Source organism: Leptopilina heterotoma, unplaced genomic scaffold (genome assembly GCF_015476425.1).
Source record: "Leptopilina heterotoma isolate Lh14 unplaced genomic scaffold, ASM1547642v1 Lhet_1, whole genome shotgun sequence".
Lineage (NCBI taxonomy): Eukaryota > Metazoa > Arthropoda > Insecta > Hymenoptera > Figitidae > Leptopilina > Leptopilina heterotoma.
The window spans coordinates 2,241,550-2,265,940 of NW_025110812.1; the positions used below are offsets into that span (position 1 = coordinate 2,241,550).

Consider the following 24,391-nt stretch of genomic DNA (forward strand, 5'->3'; position numbering starts at 1 on the left):
ATTTATATTTCGTTTACCCATTTACAATTTATGTGTCAAAAACAAAACCCGTCTTATACCTAGACACACTCCCCTAAAATTGTTCATTTCCAAAACTAAAGAACATATTTCAATCTGCAGTCTCACGTTTAAAAAATTTAAAAAAGAGAAAAAATATCTTTAAGGATAATTTTTCTTAAATGTGAATTTAATACTTCTCCGGTGTAAACCGGCTCCGGCTCTATATTTTAAACCATGATTACAGAGTATATCGATCGTTATACAAATGTGTATGTGTACATAAAGTGGTGATGACGAGTTTCTTGGAAATACCCACCATTCTATTTGAAATGTGAGCTGATTGGTGAAAAATGAGCACAGACTTGGCATGATTGGTGAAAATTGACGTCATTCTGTAGAAAGCCCTCCTATACATACTATTGCGTTGCGATATTGTCGTCTCGTGACGTGGTTAAAGTAGCACAAGTTCAGCGGAATCCGTCGTGTACACGTTGTGACTAAATTCACTTGAGAAACAATTTTTATGTTTTATTCTTAAAACACGACGCCGCTAATTTGTTTTTAAAAAAAAGTGTAATAATTTTGCTTCTTTCCTTGCTACTAATACAAAAAAAAAGTGAAAATCAATTTTGCATCACAGAAAAGTGCGATTGAAAACTAGTAAATTTCATCATCAAGTGGAAGACACAGTAGAAAAATCTATCAGTTTCGGGAGGGTGAGTATTCTTTCTATTTAGAAATTTCGTTATATAATAATTCGCTGAAAAATTTTTCTTTTTCTTTCAATTTGCAAAATTTTAGGCTTCTTACTTTATTTTGCAAAAAAAAAGCTTTGATTAATGTAGTTCTTCATATGTTGGCAATCAAATTCGATTTTTTTGGCAAATGTAAACCTTTTTTTTGGGTACGAAAAATATTTTTGAAAATTATTTTACTTTTTTTGGCTTAAGGGGGTGGATTTTTAAACCATTTTGTTATTGTCAAAGAGACATAACTATGACGCAAATACCAATGAAATATAATAGCAAAATGAACGTTACGTAACGTCTGATAGCTCTCGACGTTTCATACACTGGCATTAAAAATTGATAATAAAAAAAATTTACAACGATAACATTGTGGAAAAAATGACAAATGACTAGAGAAAATGTGTTATCCAATTGCAAGAAACATTACTTAGGAAAAAAACATTTTTTTAATATCTAATTTTTATGATTTTCATTTTTTTGCGAACTAAATATTTTTTACTGCACCATAATATAAGTAGAATATTTTTATTTTCTTTAAATTTTTACTTGAAAATCGGTTAAATTCGACAAATTTTGAAAACTGAAAAATATGCACAAAAAATAGTTTTGTTTTTTGCAAAATTTTCGCAAAATTAAAGAAAATTAAATTTCGAGTTTAAAACATTCTTGAAGAATCCATAATAATTGTGAAATTCGACAATAAATTTTCAACTAATTTATATTGTAAATTTTATGCGAAAAATAAGTTTTTTTAGTTTTTGAAAATTTGAAAACTTAATTTTTTTCGTACATGTTCAGTTTTTGAATTTTTACATCATGAGTCATTAAAGTTAAACATAAGGGTCTTCGTTTTTAAAATTAATTCTGAACAAATAGAGATTAAATATTAGTCATAAAATTTTAAAACTTTTACATTTACAAACATTTTAAATTAATAAAATTTGAAAAGAAGATTATAAAAATTTTTTACCTATGAATTGATTTATTTTCAGTATGGTTAGATAAAAGTACCTAATAAAATTTGATAAATGAAAATGAAAAACAAGAATTGTGGTAAAATGAATTATATTAATAAATATTATAATGTTTATAACTAATTTAATATTTAATGCATATCTATAAATAAATATTTATAATTTTATAAATGAATCTTTATATTTTAATAAATAAATAAAATGTTTATAAATAAATAAACATTTATAATTTAATAAATATTTATAAATGGAAAAATAGAAAAATTTGAAAAATAAATTAAAAAGCACAAAAAATATAATTTTGAGAAATTAGAAAAAAATAGGTATTCATAATTTGAAAAACCAGTTATAAAAAATATATTTTTTAAAATTGAACAGTGGATTGTAAAATATTTCTGAGGATTAATTAACAACGCGATAATTAAATATGTGTATTGAAAAAATATTCCGCGAGAATGAATAAGCAATAATAGCGTGTTGGTCAACGTTCTCTTTTAGCAATGAAGACTCTATATTGAATCACATCATTAAAAATTTGGCACGTAAAAGATCTTTTATCTGCTTTCTCATTTGAATTTACGCCAAAAGACTTCAAAATTTGAGACGAAGTGTCATTTATTTATAAATTAGTAAAATCTTCGACACAAAAATTCCCATTATTAAAAAATTTTGTTTTTTACTCTAGATCCTAAATTATGAAAGAAATTTTTTTTTTAAATTATTATTTTTAATTAAAATCTGTTAAAATTTTTTAATAAAAAGTATTTTTTTATGATTTTAATTTTAATTTTAATTTTGAATGATTTTTGAATATTATCATTTAGTTGAAATAATTTTTTTCAATATAAATTTTTTTTTCACAAACTAAATATTAAAAGAAAAAAAAATTCCTCAATTGTAAAGTTACTCGAAATTTATTTATTGTTAAAATTAAATTATTTAAGTATTTCCAATTTCATTCCCTTTGAAAATATAAAAAAACGTATTTTATTGAAATAAATTTCATCGAAAAAAAATAATTGTAAAATAAATATAATTTTTTTTTGATAAAAGATAATAGGAGACATGTGAAAAATATTTACTTATCAGTTATAAATTAATACTTTTATGTACTCTCCTAAGATTTATCAATTTGATTAATAAAATTTATCAGACAATTAATTTTCGTACACTTATCTTTATCGAAATCATTTTCCCAGAAAAATTCTTCAATAATTAATGAAAAAAAAAGAACGCGAGGAAAATTGATCGCCAATTGAAATTTAAAACAAACTTAATTGAAATATTGTTACGTAAAAGAAGAAACATTGAACAATCACATAACAGATAATTATTAACGAAACAAAAAGTTTCCATATTATTATTTTGCGAAAAAAATGTCCATTTACCGCGAATAATAAAAATTTTCCACTCGTATAAAATTTACCAAATTTTTAATTTTACTTACTCTTGAAATATTAGATTATGTATTTTTTAAAATTTTATAAAAATTAAAAAAAAATGTTATAAAACTTTTATAAAAATTCTTTGTATAATTTGAATTTAACTTATTTTTTATAATTTGCAAATTGAGGGATAGTCTGAATTTGATTATATAACCAAAGTCATTATAACTTTAGAAAAAGCATATAGAGTATAAAATTTATCAGGTGTTTATATAATCCAAAAGTTAAATTACTATTTCGGTGAAGTTTTGAAATATTATTGCAACATTCTAAGCGGAGAATGAAAATAAATTTTCTAGTTTTTATAATAAATGGAATTTTTTTTTTTTTGGCTTCGATGCGAAAAAGATTTTTATAGAAATATAATTTTTTTTTGCAGGCCGCCAAAATCCCTCCCATTTACGAGCGCTCAACGGCTAGCAACATTTCTATAGAGAAAGGAGGCGACTTGATCGTAAGTATTTAGAAAAGAAGAAAAAAAAATACATCTCAGGCGCATACTAAGTTCCCTCTTATAACCCAGAGGTCAATAAAGTACCCATTATTGCCCTAGGGCAATAAAGTACTCATAATTACCCTAGGGCAATAAAATACTCATTATTTCCCTAGGGCAAATTTACGATTGGTTTAAAAAAGGAAAATGGTAAGAAACCTTATGTTAATCATTAAATTTTATTTTTGTTACAATTTAACATTAAAACATTAGTTATAAATTTTACTTGGTAAGCTTTAATTTCACTAATTATTATTTGGACATTTGCAAAAATTTTACTTGGCGGAATTTTTTGCATCAAAGATGTTTTAATTAGGATTGAAATACTTTTTGTATCATTAATAATATTTTAGGGATTTTTACAAAACTGTTTGGTAGTTTAGGCCCTACGTCTGTCTAAATGTCAAAAAAACCAATTTTTTCGAGAAAAATACAAATATTTCAAAAAATACGAAATGTATTAAAGTTTTCAAAAACACGTATCGAGATTTTAATTCAATTAATAATATTCCAGAGTATCTTGCAAATCCATTTAATAGTTTAGACTCTACGTTTGTCTAAATGTCAAAAAATTCTATTTGGGTTAAATTAAATACCCAGAGTAAATTATTCCACAGACTTCATTTTCTTTCATCTTTAAAATTGACTCGATTCAGTAATTACATAAAATAAAAAAGGAAATACATAAGTTTCATATAAACAAGTATATTTTCTTTAGGAATGTTCAGAATCTCGAATCTCTGCGAATTATTGACAAAAGGGCAAAATTACATTTATTCTTTGAATAAATTTTTAAAATCAATAAAATAAATGACGTGACAATAAGATTAGACTCAGTCTTTTGTGCGCAGTGCACAAAAAGTGAGCCTTATGTTATTGTCGCGTTTAGGTCCCTTTCACCCTAAAGCGTTAAATATTGAGAATTGTAATTATTAACATATTAAACATATAATAAAATTGTACCTTTTTTTCTTGATAAGGTATTATCATCATGCAACCGTCAACCACGTCTGTCATCTGCTTCTCATGGCGTGAGATCGAGGCCTCCCGAGGAAACCATACGGGATTCCTCGAAGACGGAAATGATTCCTCTTTTGAGTCCGACGATGGAAACGGAGATGCTAAAAGAATCATGGACAATTCCGAAATTAAAATTAAACAATTATCTCAACATGGAGGAGGAGAACAATCAGAAATTTTCCATTTGGGAGGAGAACTTTCAAGATCTGAGTGGTTGGTGCATCGACCAATTTCCCCAACAATACGATTTTCCTATAGGTGAAGCCATCAATTCCAAACTGACCGGTAATTATCATTTTTTCAACCATTGGTAAAAAAAATTTTTTTATTTCAAAAAAATTATGATTTTAATTTGAAAACTATTGTTTTTTCTGCAGATATGAACTATGAGAATGATGTCTCAATAGTGGATAATGAATCAAAAGAGTTGACAAGTGTTTGCGACAAGAAGAAAACAAATGTTGATGATGATAATGATGATGATGATGATATTTTACATATCGCGGATTTTTCAAATCTCACATCAGCGGTGAAGTTTGAAAAAATGTCTAACATCACTTTAGCCAAAGAATCGGATATTTGGCATAATTTAATAACTGAGAAAACAATCGACACAACGGTCAATATTGATATTGCTTCACAGACACCAATTGCAAGTAAAGATACAAATTTAAAAGTGCAGTTACCAACTCAACAAGTGACTCAAGCGAAAATTATGGATCCACTGGAACCTAATGTACTTTCAACGTATACCTCATACGAGCCGGAATCTTTTGATTTACTCTCTTATCTTTGTGATGTAAGTTTATTTACATTTCTCCTGCTGCCGCTACTTTTTTTTCCTCCCCACAGTCTTTTTGTGTGTTTTTTAGTTCACCAAACCCTTTCATAACGTCTTTTAGTAAAAATTATAAGTCTGAGGGTCGATTCTGTAACTTTCCCACTTTCACTTCCCACTTTCCACTCTTACTCTCCATTCCCACTTCTCACTTCCACTTCCCACTCTCATTTCTCACTCTCATTTCCCACTCTCACTTTCCACTCTCACTTCCCACTTCCTACTTTCCACATTTCACTCTCACTACCCACTTCCTACCTTCCACTTTCCACTCTTACTACCCACTCCCACTTCCCACTCTCACTTCACACTCCCACTTCTCACTTAACACTCTCACTTTCCACCTTCCACTTTTTACTCTCACTTCCCACTCTCACTTTCACTCTCATTTCCAACCGTCCACTACCACTTCCCAATTCCTACCTTCCAATCTCACTACTCACTCCCACTTCTTACTCTTACTTTCAACCTTCCACTCTCACTTAACACTCCCACTTCTCACTCTTACTTCCAACCTTTCACTCTCACTTCACACTCCCACTTCTCACTTAACACTCTCACTTTCCACCTTTCACTTTTCACTCTCACTTCCCAATTCCTACCTTCCACTCTCACTACCTACTCCCACTTCCCACTCTTACTTCCAACCTTTCACTCTCACTTCACACTCCCACTTCTCACTTAACACTCTCACTTTCCACCTTTCACATTTCACTCTCACTTCCCACTCTCACTTTCACTCTCACTTCCAACCTTCCACTTTCCACTCTCACTTCCCAATTCCTACCATCCACTCTCACTGTCCACTCTCACTACCCACTTCCCACCTTCCACGTTCCACTCTTACTTCCCAATTCCTACATTCCACTCTCACTACCTACTCCCACCTTCCACTCTTACTACCCACTCTCACTTCCAACCTTCCACTCCCATTTCTCACTCTCACTTCTATATCCCACTATTACTTCCAAACATCCCCTTTTTACACTCACTTTCCACTCTCACTTCCCAACAAGCACTTTTCACTGTCACTTCCTACTGTCCACTTTTCACTGTCACTACCCACCTTCCACTTTCCACTCTTACTACCCACTTCCAACCTTCCACTCTCACTTCACACTACCACTTCCCACTCTCACTTTCCACCTTCCACTTTTCACTCTCACTAACCAATCTTACTTTCCACTCCCACTTCACACCTTCCATTCCCCACCCTCACTTTCCACTCTCACTTCCCACTTCCTACCTTCCACTCTCACTACCTGCTCCCACCTTCCACGCTTACTACGCACTTCTAATTCCCACTCTCATTTCCAACCTTCCACTCTCACTTCTATATCCCACTTTTACTTCTCACCTTCCACTTTTTACACCTACTTTCCACTCTTACTTCCCATCTAGCACTTTTCACCCTCACTACCCACTTTCCACTCTTACTACCCACTCCCACTTCCAACCTTCCACTCTCACTTCACACTCCCCCTCACTTTCCACCTTCCACTTTTTACTCTCATTTTCCACTCCCAATTTCCACCTTCCATTCCCCACCCTCACTCTCCTACTCTCACTTCTAACCTTCCACTCCCACTTTCCACTCTCACCTCCCACTTCCTACCTTCCACTCTCACTACCTACATACACTTCCCACCTTTTACACTTACTACCCACTCCTACTTCCCACTCTCACTTCCAACCTTCCACTCCCACTTCTCACTCTCACTTCTATTTCCCACTTTTACTTTGCACCTTCCACTTTTTACACCCACTTTCAACTCCTACCTTCCATTTCTTACTCTTACTTCCTTCATTGAGTATTTTTGCACTTCCCACTCTCACTTATTATCTGACACTTTCACTTCCTAACTTCTATTTTTTACATCTTTTTTTCACTTATACGCTATATCTTCCGTTTTTCACACCTTTTTTACACTCACACTTACTTCTCTCACTTTCTACCTTGCACTCTAAATTGTTAATCAGGTATTAGTGGAAAGTGAAAGTGTAAAATGAGAGTGAAAAGTGAGTGTTAAAAGTAAAAAGTGAAAGTGGAATGTGGGAAGTCAAAGTGGGAGTGAAAGTGGAATGTTGTAAGTGAGAGATGAAAGTGGAAGGTGGGAGTGGAATGTGAAAAGTCAAAGTGGGAGTGGGAAAGTTACAGAATGTGGGAGGTAGGAGTAGGAAGTCGAAGTGGAAGATAGGAGTAAAAAGTGGGTGTGAAAAGTTGAAGGTTAAAAGTAAAATTGTGAAATAGAAGTGAGAGTGAAAGTCGATAGTGGGAGTGTGAAGTGAGAGTGGAAAGTTAGAGTGGGTAGTAAGAGTGGAAAGTGGAAGGTGGAAGTGGGTAGTGAGAGTGGAAGGTAGGAAGTGGGAGTGGGTAGTAAGAGTGGAAAGTGGAAAGTGAGAGTAAAAAGTTGAAGGTGGGAGTGGGAAGTGTGAGTGGAAAGTGGGAAGTGAGAGTGGATGGTGAGAAGTGGGAGTAGAAAGTGGAAGGTGGGAGTGAAAGTGGATAGTGCGGGAGTGGGAAATGAGAGTGAGAAATGGAAGTGGGAAGTGAGAGTGAATAGTGGAAGGTGGGAGTGGGAAAGTAACAGAATCGACCATGAAAAGAAAGAAAGGAATCGCGTCAAAAAAATAATCAATGAAAAGAAAGAAATCTACTTTATCAATCGAGATGTTACCGACTGTCGGTAATGGAACATTAATAAGTCTACATTATCAACCAAGTAGTTACCGACTCTCATCAACTTAGTCCAGATCAGAATCCAAAGAACTAAATTTCAAACTAAAGGTACACTCACACCTCACTGCCTTCCTGCCAGCGCAGGCAGGCGCCATAAGAGTGAGAGAGAAAAAACATTTTTTAATTTGAATTTTCTGACTCTCTTACTCTTATGTGTTACCATGTCAACCTGCAGGCAGGCAGGCAGGCAGGCAGGCAGTAGGAGCTGTGCTAGCGCCTTAATACCTTAATTTTTTTAAACTTTAGATCTACACTTCCATTTCAACTTTTTTTTTAAATTTCAGGATGAAGTCGCTTTACCAACAACAAGTACACCATCGACATCGCAAAAAATAATCAAAACAACAGCAAAAATTGCCGAGAATACATCACAAAAAATTCCCAATAATGAAAGACAATTAAGAAAACGAAAAGAATCGATAAAAGAAAAAATCGATCATTACGAGACAATGATTCCATCGACATCAACCTCCTCCTTTCTGCCATCACCATCGTCATCGTCGTCATGCGCATCAGAGCATTCGCTTAAAAAAGTAACACTAAAAAGAGGGAGAAAACCAAAAAATATTGTTAACATCGACAGCGAAAAGTGCCATCAAAAGAAAAGGGGTCCTAAACGAAAATTGGAGATTGAATATTCTGATGATGAGGATTTCTCTGACAATAGTTATAAGGAATCGCGTCAAAAAAATAATCAAGCATCAAGAAAATCGCGTATGAATAAAAAGGCAAAGGAGGAGGAAATGTCAAAACGTGCATCACATCTTGAGAAAGATAATAAAATATTAAAAATGAAAGTCGAGGAACTTGAAAAGTTGGTGACGTCAATGCGTATGGCATTATTACAATCAGCATTGAAACGTGAGAGATAATTAGGGAAAAAATTTGAATTTTTCTGAAAACATTTTATTCGCCGAAGAAGGGTGAACATTTTTTCTTTTTGAAACTTTTTTTTTTACTTTTAGAAAAAAAAAATTATTTTTCCATTATTCATTTCTTTACCAAAATCAAAAATTATTTTACGATTATAATTTCTTTACAAAAGAATTATTTTACGATTACAATTTCTCTACAAAAAAATTATTTTTCGATTATTATAATTTCTCTACAAAAAAAATTATTTTACGATTATAATTTCTCTACAAAAAAATTATTTTTCGATTATTATAATTTCTCTACAAAAAAATTATTTTACGATTATAATTTCTCTACAAAAAAATTATTTTTCGATTATAATTTCTTGACAAAAAAAAAATTATTTAAATTTGTTTAAAAAAATTTTAATTTAAATTCAAAGCTATTTTTGTCAGATGCGAATAAAAATTGTTATTTGTAAATAGCAATTCTTATTCTAGAAACAAAAATTTTTATATTATTGTTTTTTAAAAAAACATTTATTTTAAAGAATGAATTCTTAGGATTTTCAAAAAGAAAAAATTTCTGTAGAAAAAAAATACTTTTTTTAAAAGAAAAAAAAGATTTTTTTTTCTTATGATTGCAAGAAAAGAAAACTTTAATTTTTTACATTGGTTTGCAATTTTAAGAGATTTATATTAAATTTTTGCTATGCAAATTGCACTGGGTTAACAGAGTGTTATAAAAAAAAAATTTAGAATTAGTTATGCTTGAAAAGCACTATTTTAAAGTTTACTAAAAAGTAAAATTTTGCATGATAGTTTATTTTGTTTCTTAGATGTAGTTTTACATCTGGCAGGGCACATTTTAATGTTTATAGAAAAATAAAAAAGAATAAAAATTTGAAAAAAAAAATTTTTTTTTTCCATCAATAATGTTTGGAAAAGAATTAAAAAATATTTTCACTAGTTAATTTCTTTTATTTTTAACAATAATAATTGAATATTTAAAAAATAAATAATTTCCGGGAAAAATAAGTATTTTTGAAAAAAATTCTATAAGCAAAAAGTGTCTTTATATTATTCTGCATATATATTTTTTTACACAAACAGAATAAAAAATGCCAGTGTAAAAATTAGAATTTTTTATAAAAAAAAATTCTTTCCATCCTATCAGTTGGGTTTGAACGTTACTTGAAAATCGTTAATAGTCATAATATTTCATTTAAGTTTTCAAAAGAAAAAATTATATCTTAATAAAAGATTTTAATATTTATTTTATGAGACAAAATTTAGATAATTTTTCTTTTACAGAAATAAAGAAATTTAAAATTGAAAAACGTATGTAATAAAAAATTCTTTTAAATAAGAGAACGAAAGTAAGTTTAAAAGTGACGTTTAGACTGAAAATATTTTCACTCAAAAGAAAAAGCACTGATAGTATTATATTTCGTTAAAAAAAAATCGTACTTAATATGTTAAAAAATGTACGTCATTTTTTTCGTAGTCAAAAAAAAAATGGTTGAGGACAAAAGTAAAAAATTTTCATATACTAAGCTTGATATTTTTTTATTATTGCTAATTTAGATTTAAAACTGGTTTTGGTCATGTATATTTTATTTCAAAAAAATGACCAATCACCGATAAGATTGTAGAAATAAACTACAGAAAAAAAATTATTTCTTATGCTTTCAAGTGCATAGATGACATATTTTTTATACAAATCGCCTATTTTTTTAGGGAAATTAAAAAAAAATAATTTCTAATCAACAAAAATTGTTATTATAATTAAGTCGATATCCATGCTTTTGAAAAATGTAATTTTATCCACACAGTTTAAATTACAAAAATATATTTTAATCGACAGAATATTTTGAATAATTAATGGTCCCATTCAGAAATATGTATTAAACATAATTGTATTTTTCGTGAAATAAACATTTAAATGAGGACATGAAATATTTTTCTCTGTTTATTAAAATCCTGTAAAAAAATGAGCAAATAAATTTTTGAATTTTAATTATTACTTTAAGAACACTCTAGTGTTTGGTATTTCTTTTTGAGATGTGTGGAACATTCGCAGTTATCAGCAGTTAATTTTCCTTAAATATGTAAATTATAGTTCACTGCAAAATTTTGGTTTACTTGTGATAAATTAATATATAACGAAAATACGTGCACTTGAAAACTAATAATTCACTCCTGGACATGGGACACTCATGAAATTTTGCGCCTGCATTTCGTTCTGCCATTATTATATACATAGCATCTCTACATGCTTGCAAGTTGAAAAAAATGTTAAAAGAGATTGCATATTTCACGACATTGGAAAATAAATTTTACCAAAAACTATAACAAATAGTTTTTATTGGCAAAGGACACGATTATGACAATTTAAATGAAATGACCCATATAATTATTTTCCTAATCATTTTTTCAATTTTATTTAATAAAATATTTTTTAATAAATATAAAAAATAATTTATAATATTTATTATGAAATAAAACTTTAATTATAGCTCGAATGTTGGTTAGCGGAATGGATTATAATCAAAATCCTTGTGAAAATTTTTATGATTATGTTTGTGGTAATTGGGCCGAAAGAAATCAGAAACCTGATTATTATTCAGTTTGGAATTCTGATGAAATAACCAAAGACATTATGATTAATAAAGTTAAAGGTGAATTATTTTGCCTATCAAGAAAAACATTTCAAACTAATGTAATGTAAATAAATAAAAATAAAGTTAAGTGCATTGAAACTTCATTTGAATATAAGAGAAAAAGCTTTTTTCAATCAATTTTTTAACAATTGTGTTTTAGATATTTTGGAAGGTCCAAATAATTACGGGAGATTACTTTCCATCGAACGGCAGTTTTATAATGCTTGCATGGATACAGGTATAATTTCCCTATATTAAAAAAATATATCGCTGTCGTCGCTGTTTCAAGATTTTCTGACCTACAGGTCAAGAATCGACCTGTAGCTTATCTGCCCTCAAAATTTAGGTCAATTTTAAGGGCAGTTTTAACCTACAGGTAAAAAATTGACAAACTAATCTTCCTGCCCTCAAAATTTAGGTCAATTTTAAGGGCAGTTTTAACCTACAGGTAAAAAATTGACAAACTAATCTCCCTGCCCTCAAAATTTAGGTCAATTTTAAGGGCAGTTTCAACCTACAGGCAGGCTTCGCACTCTTCTACAAAAAGCTACTATTTGCTACTTTTTTGATACGAGGCTACTTTTTGGCTACTTTTTTGAGCTACTTTTCTCAACAAATAGTCACATTTAGATTTTTAGTTTTCAAATTTGTATTAGATTTTCTATGAATAATTAAATTGTTTTGAGGAGTTTCTTTAAATTTTTTAAAAATAATGTTTTTTTTAATAATTTTAATTAAAAATTTGGAAAATAATTGAATTAAACAAAGAATTTTTTCAATTTTCAAAAAAAAAATCGTGTTTGTTTATAATTATAATTGAAAATTTGATTAATTCAATTTCATTAAAATTTATTGATACTAATAGTAAAGATGGTTATACATGTTTTTAAAATAGAAGTATTTAATACTAAATAAATATATAGACATAGTATAATGATAATAAAATGCAAATATTTAAAATTATTTTCAATACCCCATGTTATTTTAGTGATATCACCTGCATTGTTGTTTCCACCCTCTTTTTCCCCAGGAGCACCATTGTAAGTTGTTTCAAGAAATTTAAGTAAAAAAAAAATAATAAAAACTTGACTAAGCGATGATGTTATAATTCTAATAAAATTTTTCAACAGGGCCTATAATTTTGGAAGATTAGCATTTATATTAGGTCACGAAATTTCTCATGCATTTGATTTAAAAAGAATTCATTCTGAATACTTACGTTAGTATATTTAAAATAGTAAATTCAATATTATGTTTACATATATAAAAATTAGTAAATAATATTTTTTACTTATAGGTTTTCATCAAAATCAAACGCATTTCGAAAATATATTGGAGAACTATTTACTGTGCATAGTGAAACGATTTCATCAAATTCACGTAATAAAATATCAATTTATTAAAATTTTTTTAAAAATTTATTTTCTGTAAATTATTTCTATAATTCAAAAATAAAGTCTGTGTGTTATCAAAAATATGAATTGTGTATTTAAAAAAATATTTGCACATACATAGGTAAATGGTACGACTACATTGAATGAAAATGTTGCTGATACACAAGGATTAAAATTGGCATTTAAAACAATGAGACGGCTTATCGAACGTAATCCACATTTAGAATATGAGAGATTACCAAATCTTTTTGATTTCGATACAAGCAAACTGTTTTTTATATCCTTTGCAAATGTGAATATATTAAGTCATTTTAGATTTTATACGAACAAATAGTTATTATCGTATCAAGGGCGCAAAATAGGTGATTGCGACGATGGCGAGATGAAGGGACCGAGGGGACATTTTCGCGCCCGAGGCGAAGCCGAGGGTGCGAAAGTGTCCCCGAGGTCCCGAAATCTCGCCAAAGTCGTAATCACCTTTGCGCCCATCATGTTGCGAACATAATTTTTTGTCCTAACTGCATGAAAAGTATGGCATTGAGGGCACGAGCGAAGCGGGCACAAAAGTACAGCAAGCGGGCGTAAAAGTACTTTTGCGCCCGCTTGTGTGACATCAGCGGGCGTAAAAGAACTTTTGCGCCCGCTTCCCCAACCCCGGGCGAGAATCAGTTACTTTGCGCCCACTTTAAGTGCCCGAAATGACATACTTTTCGTGCAGGTAGGACAAAAAAATAATTAGGGTAAACCAGACAGTAGTTGGCCACTTAGAAAATCTTTTTAAGCTGTTTAAAAATTACAATTAAAATTTCTTTAAAATTTCTTTCATGTGTAATTGTTCCTAATGTTACAAAACTATTATATAAGGTATACAAAACTAGTATACCAATCATCTTTAGAAAAAAAATTTCTTATTCGTTGAAAAAATTTACAAAAAAAAAAGTTTGAATTCGACAGTAGTCGGCCACCTAAAGCAATCTTTTTAATTAACACTGTTTTAAAAGTGCAATTCATATTTTTTTTAGAATTCTTTTATGTTATGTTGTTCCTTACGATCACACAAAACTATTAAATCAATCATGTTTATGAAAAAAATTGTTATTCGTTAAAAAAATTAGTAAATAAACAAATAAGAATCCGACAGTAATCGGCCACCTAAACCGACAGAAATCGGATACTTAAAAAAGCTTTCAAAAACCGTACAAAATTTTTTTTTTATTTTGAAAATACTGAACGAAAAATCACGAACAATTAGAGGGGCTGATAGTAAAAATGGTTTAAAATAATAACGGGAGCAAAAGTGGAAATAAATGACTTGAGAGCAAAAACGAGTTAAAATGATTATGTAATTTATTGATAAATTAATTATTTTAATGCTTAAAAAATATTGTCAATAATAAAAAAACTTATTTTGTTTAAATTAATATTTTGTAATTATTATAATTAATTTATCAAGAAATTACACAATCATTTTAGTTTGTTTTTGCTTCTAAGTCACTTATTCCACTTTTGCTTCCGTTATTATTTTAAACCATTTTTACTATCAGCTCCTCAATACATAAATTTTATTTACCATTATAACTTTATTTTATTTGATTATTATGTTCTGCATTAAATTTTTATTAAAATTAAATGTTAACTTTACAAAAAAAATAGTTATTATCGTATCAAGGGCGCAAAATAGGTGATTGCGGCGATGGCGAGATGAAGGGACCGAGGGGACATTTTCGCGCCCGAGGCGAAGCCGAGGATGCGAAAGTGTCCCTGAGGTCCCGAAATCTCGCCAAAGTCGTAATCTCCTTTGCGCCCATGTTGCGAACATAATTTTTTGTCCTAACTGCATGAAAAGTATGGCATCGAGGGCACGAGCGAAGCGGGCGCAAAAGTACAGCAAGCGGGCGTAAAAGTACTTTTGCGCCCGCTCGGGCTAGATGAAGCGCTTGTGTGACGTCAGCGGGCGTAAAAGAACTTTTGCGACCGCTTCCCTGGCCCCGGGCGAGAATAAGTTACTTTGCGCCCACTTTAAGTGCCCGAAATGACATACTTTTCGTGCAGGTAGGACAAAAAAAATAATTAAAATTGTTTTTTAATTTGCATTAAATATATGTGTTAATACAAAATAAAAGCTTTATTTGTAAATTATTTTATTATTTTTATTTTATTTTCATAATTAAACTTGTAGATAGTGCTCTCTCTCTCTCGCGGAAAGTTAACCAAAGTTCGAGAAAAATATGTACGAAGAACGTCACTATGTACATAGTTCTACTACTGTCTGATTTACCCTATATAATTTTTAAAAGAAAATTGTTTTCTGGTTGTAATATAAAATAGAATATGCTATTTTGTAACTGTATAAGTATATATATATATAAATTTTGTAATTTTATTTTTGAATATTTTCGCAGCGATATTGTGAAATTCGTGATACACCTAATAAGAAAAGTCATTCGCCAGCCAAGGCGAGGGTCATTGGAACTTTACAGAATATGAAGGAATTTGCTATAGCATTCAATTGTCAAGAAGGAGATTTTATGAATCCAAGTGATAAATGTGATTTATGGTCAAATATGTAACTTTTATATTTTTGTCAATATAATTATTGCTATGTAAATTGCACAAAATATTACAGCTTTTTTGAAAAGAGAATAATACATTTTATTATCTTAAAAATATATTACTGTCTTTAACTATAAAGAATATAACGCAATGCATAGAACAGACAATTATCAATAAAAGAAATATTAAAAATGTAAATTATTACATAATGTTATATTGATTTACTGTCGCACCGAGGAAAAAAGCAAAAAGTTTATTTTAATTTAACATTTCTTTTAGTTATCGACCTGAAATTATTGGTTCTGAGAAGTTAACAAATCTATTATTATTACCTACCTTATTATTATATATAGTACTGTACTACACTAAATTTTAAAATACTAAATTGTACTATACTATATAGTTCTACTACTTACTATATTGTTCTATACTGTACTATACAGTATTGTATTATACTGTACTATACAGTACTGTATTATACTGTACTATACAGTACTGTATTATACTGTACTATACAGTACTGTATTATACTGTACTATACAGTACTTTATTATACTGTACTATACAGTACTATACTATATTATAATATACTGCTCTGTACTATATAATACTGCTCCGTACTATATAGTACTGTACTATACTATACAGTACTGTTCTGTAATTATTTATAAATACATAATGAACTTCAGTAAATAGCTAAGTATTGTAGGTAGAAACAAACTTAAATTCTAGACACAAACTTAAAAAAAATATTTACAAATATCTGAAAATTTTAAAATCGTTAAATTTTATTCTTCTTAAAAACTTGCTGTACAAAAAGAAATAAAATTTTATTCCTTTTTTATATATATTTGTATTTTATGTCAAGAATATCGTGAACGTGGCAGGTTGATACTGAAATGGTATAAAAATCAATTATTTCTTAGAATACAGCTGCTGATTACATTATTTTATTCTACAGTTTGCATTGAATTGTTCAGTTTCTATTAAAATATTTAAAACAGCAAATATTTCGTATATTCTTTTAACAATGGGCAGGTATTTCTTGCTACAAATGCTGTAAGTAAAGTTTTCTAGTTGTATTTACTTCGATTAATATACATCAAAATGTTTTTATTAATTTTTTTTAACTTCTTTACGAATTTTACCCAAAACGATTACTCGAGCAATTATTTATTTCAAAATAAATTCAGGAAACTCAAAATTAAAAATTTCTAAGTAAAATAATTATTCTTAGCACTAAAAGTATTTTTTATTTTCTTTCTTTTGTCTCATTATAAAAAAAAACTTTCATAGTTGTCAAAATAAATTCAGTGAAACTCAAAATTAAAAATTTCTAAGTAAAATAATAATCATTCGTAGCACTAAAAGTATTTTTTATTTTCTTTGTCTTGTCTTATTATAAAAAATTTTCATAATTGTCAAAATAAATTCAGTGAAAGTTAAAATTTCTAAGTAGAAAATAATCATTTTCAACACTTGAAGTAATTTTTGAACGAAAGCCATCAAATAAAAAAATAATTAAACAACTGTCATCGGGTGTGTTTCCTTATGTATTTTTAGTAAATTATATCTTTCGAAAAATAATATTTCATTTATTAAAATAAACGCATAATAATGCATTTATAATATAATATCGAAGTAAAAATAAAATCACAAATTTATTTCTAGCTCTACATTAACAATTGTTTATAGTTTCGATCCGAATATACATGATATAAGTATGTATACATATTTTAATCTTTTAATATTATTTTCTTATTTCTTATCTTATTATAGCTAATAAAACAATTTCTTAACCCTCCTACGGTTTAATTAAATTACAGAAATCGGTACCAAAATGGTGCAATTTACCCTGCATAGAAAATTTTATATCTTAACATTCTTTAATAGTTTCTGGGGTCGCTGATTACGAATCCGGTGTCCATTTTTGAAAATCCAAAATGACGGATCCAATATGGCGGATCTTTTTCAAAAATTTTTCTTTTTTAATCAAAAAAATTTTTTTTTAATATCCGCCATATTGGATCCGCCATTTTGAATTTTGTCAATCTGATGCCAAATTCGTTATCAGCGACCCCGAAAACCCCCCGAGTAATGATTATCATAAACTTTATAATTAAATGCACATTATCCACTTATTAAAAAACTTGCTTGTTTAACTAACATTTAAAGTTATGTAACTTTGATAAAAAAAATTTTTTACCATTGCTAACAAATATTTTTTGAAATATAAAAATAATTTATAACATTTATTATGAAACATAACTTAATAATAGCTCAAATGCTGGATATCGGAATGGATTATAAACAAAATCCTTGTGAAAACTTTTATGATTATGTTTGTGGTAATTGGGCTGAAAAATTTCCAAAACCTAATTATCATTCAATTTGGAATTCTGATGAAATAACCAAAGACATCATAATCAATAAAGTCAAAGGTAAATTAAATTTAACTTAATTGAAAGAAAAGCTCATCTGGATATAACCGTAAATAAAGTCAAAGATAAATTAAACTTAACACTTAATTGAAATAAAAGCTCATCTGAATATAACCGTAATAGCGCTTTAAAAAAATTATTTAACAATTCTATTCTAGATATTTTGGAAGGTCCAAATAATGACAGGAAATTATTTTCCATTGAACGACAGTTCTACAATGCTTGCATGAATACAGGTATAATAATATATTGTGCAATAAATATAAGAGTCAATCCAATTCAAAATTAGATTGCATTAACATTTTATTGCAGGTCATTCATTTAATGAAGGGAAAATTTTATACACGAAAATGGTAGCAGAAAGTTCTCTTCCGGGGACCTCTTGGCAAAATGTTGCTAAATATTATGCTTTGAAAACTGGTGAAATTTCCCTTTTTCATATTTCCCTAAACTATGCTGATAAACTTCAGGTTTATTTTATTTATATTATTATTAAGCCAACTAATGGTTGGTTTATTATATCTCAGAAAACTAAAGTTATAAATTTTCGTTTTAAATATTTTAATACACTGGCAATTTAATGAGAAAACGATTTATATAGATTTTGAGACCACAGCATACGGGAACAAACAAAAAATCATTTGAAGAATTAGACATGAATTTTATAGACACGTATTTAAGAAATAATCCCGATGATTTATGGTTTAATCAATATCGACCATCGGACTTTTCCTTTCAAACCGAATTTAAAGAATTTATAAAATCTGTAAATGAGGTAAAATTGCCCATTCTAAAATTAATATTAAATTTTAGTTTGCACTAGAGAATAATTTGCATAATTTACGTTATAGCTCGTTCATGGACCAGAATTACCATTGATTTCAGTTAGTATACGAGAATTAGAAGAAATTTATGATACCAGTTGCACTGCACTGAATTCTAGATCAGAGGTTAATTTAAATTATTTAAATTCAAATTAATTTTTAAATTAATTTTTAAATTAATTTTTAAAACAGACCCTATTTAGAACGTAGTATAGTATGAATCATCTATTTTTCTAGATAAACTGGTTTTCATTTCTTCAAGCACTTTCTGGAGAAACTTCAATTCCACTTACAGATTCGTACCATATAGATGTTGATTGGTCATATTTAGGCGGCTTATGTGAAATATTGAGTGATACACCAAACGAAGTGATTGGTGATTATTTTTTTCTAATCCAAAGCTGAATTATTTCCTTTATTATCAGTAATTTATTTTGCAGAACGATATTTGAATTTCAATTTTGAAACTTTGGAAAATATGATACTTCTTATTAATGATTTTGCGACGGAGGTATCACATGCAGAAAGGTATGCGAAAAAAAATTGAAAATAATTTTATAAAAGTCTAACGTAACTTCCAAGTGAATTAACTTTTATTTTACTTTCTTTTAATTAAAGATCAGCTCGTTGTATTGTCAACATTCCAATAACAGACGAATTTTATAATGTATTAGCGAATGATGAATCACACTTAAACGAAGAGATTGTAAGTTATGAAAATCATTTTATCTCTGAATATTAAAATTTTGTAGGCAAAAAATATTTCTTAACGTCGAAAGATACACTTTATATAGAAATATTTGTTTTGTTACATGTGCATTAGTTGAATTTAGTGATTGAAAATTTAAAAGCCGACTTGGAAAGTGATATTAAAAATAGTTTGCTTGATGGTCCTCTGATAGAAACAGTATTGAATTGGGCAAGAGGAATAAGGCTTGAGATTAGCAAACAACATTTACCATTTATAAGAAATGAGACCGACTCAGCTTCATCTGTAAGAACCAAACTATTAAAAATGTTAAAAATATCCCAACTATATAAAATATTTTAAACATTTCAACAGTTTACTGTTACTCCAGTTGCTTTACAAAATTGGATCAATTTTAAAAAGGCACGAACGAATTACAAATTTTTTTTGTCCTTCACTCACACTCAAGAAGAAATAAGGTATTACAATATTTTTATAAGTTTTAGAAACGTATAGTTTCATTAAATCAGATTAAGTTTATATATATACTTTACAACAATGTAAAATCATTAAAAAAATGTTTACTTAGAAGACGAAAAAGAAGTATAAAAATGAATGCATATTACATGTTGCATGAAAACATTATTGGTGAGTTAAATTATTTAAAAATTATTGTTTTGAAAATAAAAATTTTCAACACTTAAATAAAATATATATATATATATATATATATATATATATATATATATATATATATAAATGATTAATATGTAAATATAAAATTTTATTAATATCCCATGTTATTTTAGTGATGTCACCTGCATTTTTGTTTCCACCCTTTTTTTTCCGAGAAGCACCATTGTGAGTCGTATCAAGCAATTTAAGTAAAAAATAAAATATTGATTAAGAGTTGATGTTATGTTTCTAATAAAATTTTTCAACAGGGCCTATAATTTTGGAAGATTAGCATTTGCAATAAGTCATCAAATTTATCGTGCATTTGATATAATAACTTTTCCATCTGAATACAGACGTTAGTACTTGAGAATAAACGCCAATATAATGTTCACATAAATTGGAAATTAATAAATACTGTTTTTTATTTAATAGATTATTTTCAAAATGAAACACAATGGGAAAATGTATTTTGGAACTATTTTCAGTGCATGACGATTCGATTTAATCAAATTCAAGTAATTAAGGGTACTTCAAGTAATTAAATTATACTTTTTGACAGCAAAAAAGAGTGATTTTTCATAATTATTTTTAGACTTTTCATTAAAACTTTATTAAAATTATAAAATTTTATTTAAAAAAAAAATTTTTTTTTCTACAGTTTGCACAAATGTTAATATTTTTTAAGTTTCAAAGTTGCTAAAAGTTCATAAAACCATGTACTATCTAATATTTTATACATTATTTAAAGTGAGGCGCATGATTATTCCCCAAATGTCATTTGACCGAACTGTCATTTTACCGAATTGCATTTATCCGAATTGTTATTTTAGCGAAATGTCACTTTTGCGAATTGCCATTTTTACGAATTGTCACTTTTGCGAATAGTGATGTTTGCGAAATATCATTTTTACGAATTGTCATTTTTACGAATAGTTATTGTTCCGAAATGTCATTTTTTCGAATTGTCATTTTTACGAAATGTCAGTTTTGCGAATCGACGTTTTTACGAATTGTCACTTTTGCGAAAACTCATTTTTTTGAATAGTCATTTTGCGAATTGTCATTTATGCGAACTACCATTTTTTCGAATTGTCAATTTTACGAAATGTCACTATTGCGAATTTTCGCGAAAATGACAATTCGTAACAGTGACATTTCGTAACAATGACAATTCGAAAAAATAACTTTTCGCAAAAGTGACAATTCGTAAAAATGGCGATTCGCAAAAATGGCAATTCGTAACAGTGACATTTCGTAAAAATGACAATTCGAAAAAATGTCAGTTCGCATAGATAACAATTCGTAAAAATGATATTTCGCAAAAATGACTTTTCGAAAAAGTGTCAATTTATAAAAATGACGATTCGCAAAAGTGTGACATTTCGTTAAAATAACAGTTCGAATAAATGCAATTCGGTAAAATGACAGTCCGTTCAAATGACATTTTGGGGAATAATCATGCGCCTCTAAAAATAAAGTTATCAAAAATAATTAATTTTTTATTTAAAGAATATTTTCACATAAATAGGAAAATGGTATGACCAGCTTGTCCGAAAACGTTGCTGACACAGAAGGATTAAAATTGGCATTTAAAACAATGAGACGACTTATCGAACTTAATCCAGATTTAGAATATGAGAGATTAACAAATCTTTATGGTTTCGATGCAAACAAACTGTTTTTTATATCATTTGCAAATGTGATTATTAATTTTTAATTAAAAAATAAAATAAATTTTATTTTACAACTGTACAAGTTATAAAAGTTTAAAATTTTGTAAATTTATTTTTGAATATTTTCGCAGCGATATTGTGAAATTCGTGATACACCTAATAAGAGAAGTCATTCACCAGCCAAGGCGAGGGTCATTGGAACTTTACAGAATATGAAGGAATTCGCAATGGCATTCAATTGTCAAGAAGGAGATTTTATGAATCCAAGTGATAAATGTGATTTATGGTCAAATATGTAACTTTTATATTTTTGCTATTGAATAAAGGGAAATCCCAGGTAAAAATGATTCGTACGAAATTCGTACGCATTTCGTTCCGAAATCCGGCCAGATTCGTACAGAATTCCTATCGAATTCGAATGAAATTACTAGCGAAATTCGTGTGGCGTTTTGAAACGTTTTTTCGCACGAATATTCGTGCGAATAATACCCGGATTTTTTTAAATGGATTTTCAAGAATTTTTTTTGATCGGAAATCCGTATGGAAATTCGCACGGAATAATTTTTGACAATTTCTTCAAAAATTTTTGGTCAAATTTCCATACGAAATTCGTACAAAATTCGAACGAATTACGAACGAATGTATTTTGAAAAATTTTTTATTAAATTCTGCTTGGAAATTCGTATGGAATTCCGCACGAAATGTCAGCCAAAAATATCCTCAAAAATTTTCGACGAAATTTCCATACGATATTCGTACAAAATTCGAGCGAATTACGAACGAATTTATTTTGAAAAATTTTTATAAAATTCTGCTCGGAAATTCGTATAGAATTCCACACGAAATGTCAGCCAAAAATATCTTCAAAAATTTTCGGCCACATTGCCAAAATTAATTCGTTCGTAATTCGTTCGAATTTCGTAAGAATTTCATATGGAAATTTCGATGAAAATTTTTGAGGGAATTTTTAGGTGACATTTCGTGCGGAATTCCGTACGAATTTCCGAGCAGAATTTTATAAAAAAAAATTTTCAAAATACATTCGTTCGTAATTCGCTCGAATTTCGTACGAATTTCGTATGAAATTTTGACTGAAAATTTTTGAAGAAATTGTCAAAAATATTCCGTGCGAATTTCCATTCGGATTTCCAAACGAAAATATTTCTTGAAAATCCATTTAAAAAAATGCGGGTGTGTTATTCGCACGAATATTCGTGCGAAGAAACGTTACAAAACGCAACACGAATTTCGCTAGTAATTTCATACGAATTCGATAGGAATTCCGTACGAATCTGGTCGGATTTCGGAACGAAATGCGTACGAATTTCCTACGAATCATTTTTACCTGGGAAACCAACTAATTTTTAATTTATTTATTATTTCTTCTTTATTTGAATTATCGGAAAATTTACACACGGAGAAAAATGGATTATATGTGATATAATCCAGATTATACTTCTTATAATATTTTTACATTGTATATAGGACAGTTAATCGGGATTATAAAATTGAATATCTAAGTATTACCACTTTCAAATTATTAATCATATTAATTTGGATTATAAAACTAGCATCAATATAATTAGTCTTTAAGTTATTTTAAATAACTAAAATGTTGACAAATCAGAACAAAAAAACCCATATATTTAAAAAAATTAATTAAATATTTTATTGCCTAATAATAAAATTTAAAAAAATAAAAACTTCCAATTTGTTGTTGCTAATAATTTATAAATTTAATTAATTTATTAGTGATTGACAATCAATAAATTTATTTTTTAACACATAAATTTATTTATTTATAAATTTCTGGTAATTTCATTTTTATAAATCTACAAAACTATTAAAACTATTACAAAACTATAATTAAAATTTTTATTAATTAAATAATAATTAATAATAATTAATCAATTAATAATAAATAAATTTGCAAACAAATAATTTCTTACTAGAAACAAAATCTATGCTTTGTAAGTAATAAAAATACTTTTAAGAAAAGGTTAAAAATATTATTCCCTTGTAATATTTGAAATAAAAAATGGTTATAATCAATAATAAACTAATGATAAATATATGCATATACATGTTGTAGAAAATAGTTTTAATATTTAAATAAATAATTAAATAGAAGACTCAAATGCTTGTAATCTCGTGGGACTTAGAATGACTTAAGGGTATTTTCGCGTGTCAAATATCGTGGATGAGTGTATTATCGCGCGGTAAATATCGCGGATAATTTATTTATTGCTTCTTGGATTTTTGTAATAGTTACTTAATTAAAATTTAGTAAATGTAAAAAATTAAAAGGAATAATAATAGTTTTTAAAAATAAAAATATAAATATCGCAAGAACTTGAATTAAAA

The 24,391-nt window shown here is 28.4% G+C and overlaps 3 protein-coding genes across 5 annotated transcripts; all 3 read left to right on the plus strand.

Moving 5' to 3' along the window:
• Positions 1–620: 620 nt before the first annotated feature.
• LOC122512660 lies at positions 621–9,295 on the plus strand (the record flags this gene model as incomplete). Its single annotated transcript, XM_043628629.1, has 5 exons — positions 621–716; positions 3,548–3,622; positions 4,642–4,966; positions 5,059–5,480; positions 8,544–9,295. Coding segments are annotated over 5 exons (1,506 nt in total), but the record flags the coding sequence as incomplete, so codon positions are not given.
• A 1,738-nt stretch (positions 9,296–11,033) lies between these two features.
• Positions 11,034–15,955, plus strand: LOC122510705 (endothelin-converting enzyme 1-like). The gene is made up of 7 exons (XM_043625575.1): positions 11,034–11,794; positions 11,937–12,014; positions 12,765–12,816; positions 12,907–12,995; positions 13,074–13,156; positions 13,292–13,462; positions 15,573–15,955. The coding sequence occupies exons 1-7, from the start codon at positions 11,638–11,640 to the stop codon at positions 15,738–15,740; spliced, it is 798 nt and encodes a 265-aa protein (XP_043481510.1). The 5' UTR covers positions 11,034–11,637; the 3' UTR covers positions 15,741–15,955.
• Positions 15,956–16,614: 659 nt separating this feature from the next.
• LOC122510776 (endothelin-converting enzyme 1-like) lies at positions 16,615–23,255 on the plus strand. Of its 3 annotated transcripts, XM_043625696.1 has the most exons (18): positions 16,631–16,782; positions 17,395–17,444; positions 18,003–18,164; positions 18,323–18,400; positions 18,477–18,634; positions 18,766–18,939; positions 19,016–19,114; positions 19,226–19,364; positions 19,429–19,516; positions 19,607–19,694; positions 19,812–19,982; positions 20,052–20,155; positions 20,266–20,324; positions 20,486–20,537; positions 20,621–20,709; positions 20,787–20,869; positions 21,883–22,053; positions 22,159–23,255. In XM_043625696.1, exons 1-18 carry the CDS (start codon positions 16,754–16,756, stop codon positions 22,324–22,326), a joined length of 1,962 nt encoding a protein of 653 aa, XP_043481631.1. In that variant the 5' UTR covers positions 16,631–16,753; the 3' UTR covers positions 22,327–23,255. The 3 variants fall into 3 exon arrangements, with proteins under 3 accessions (XP_043481697.1, XP_043481773.1, XP_043481631.1); XM_043625762.1 differs by lacking the exon at positions 22,159–23,255 and having other exon boundaries at positions 16,615–16,782; positions 20,787–20,888; positions 21,883–22,047; XM_043625838.1 differs by lacking the exon at positions 22,159–23,255 and having other exon boundaries at positions 16,615–16,782; positions 20,787–20,879; positions 21,883–22,047.
• Positions 23,256–24,391: the final 1,136 nt, after the last annotated feature.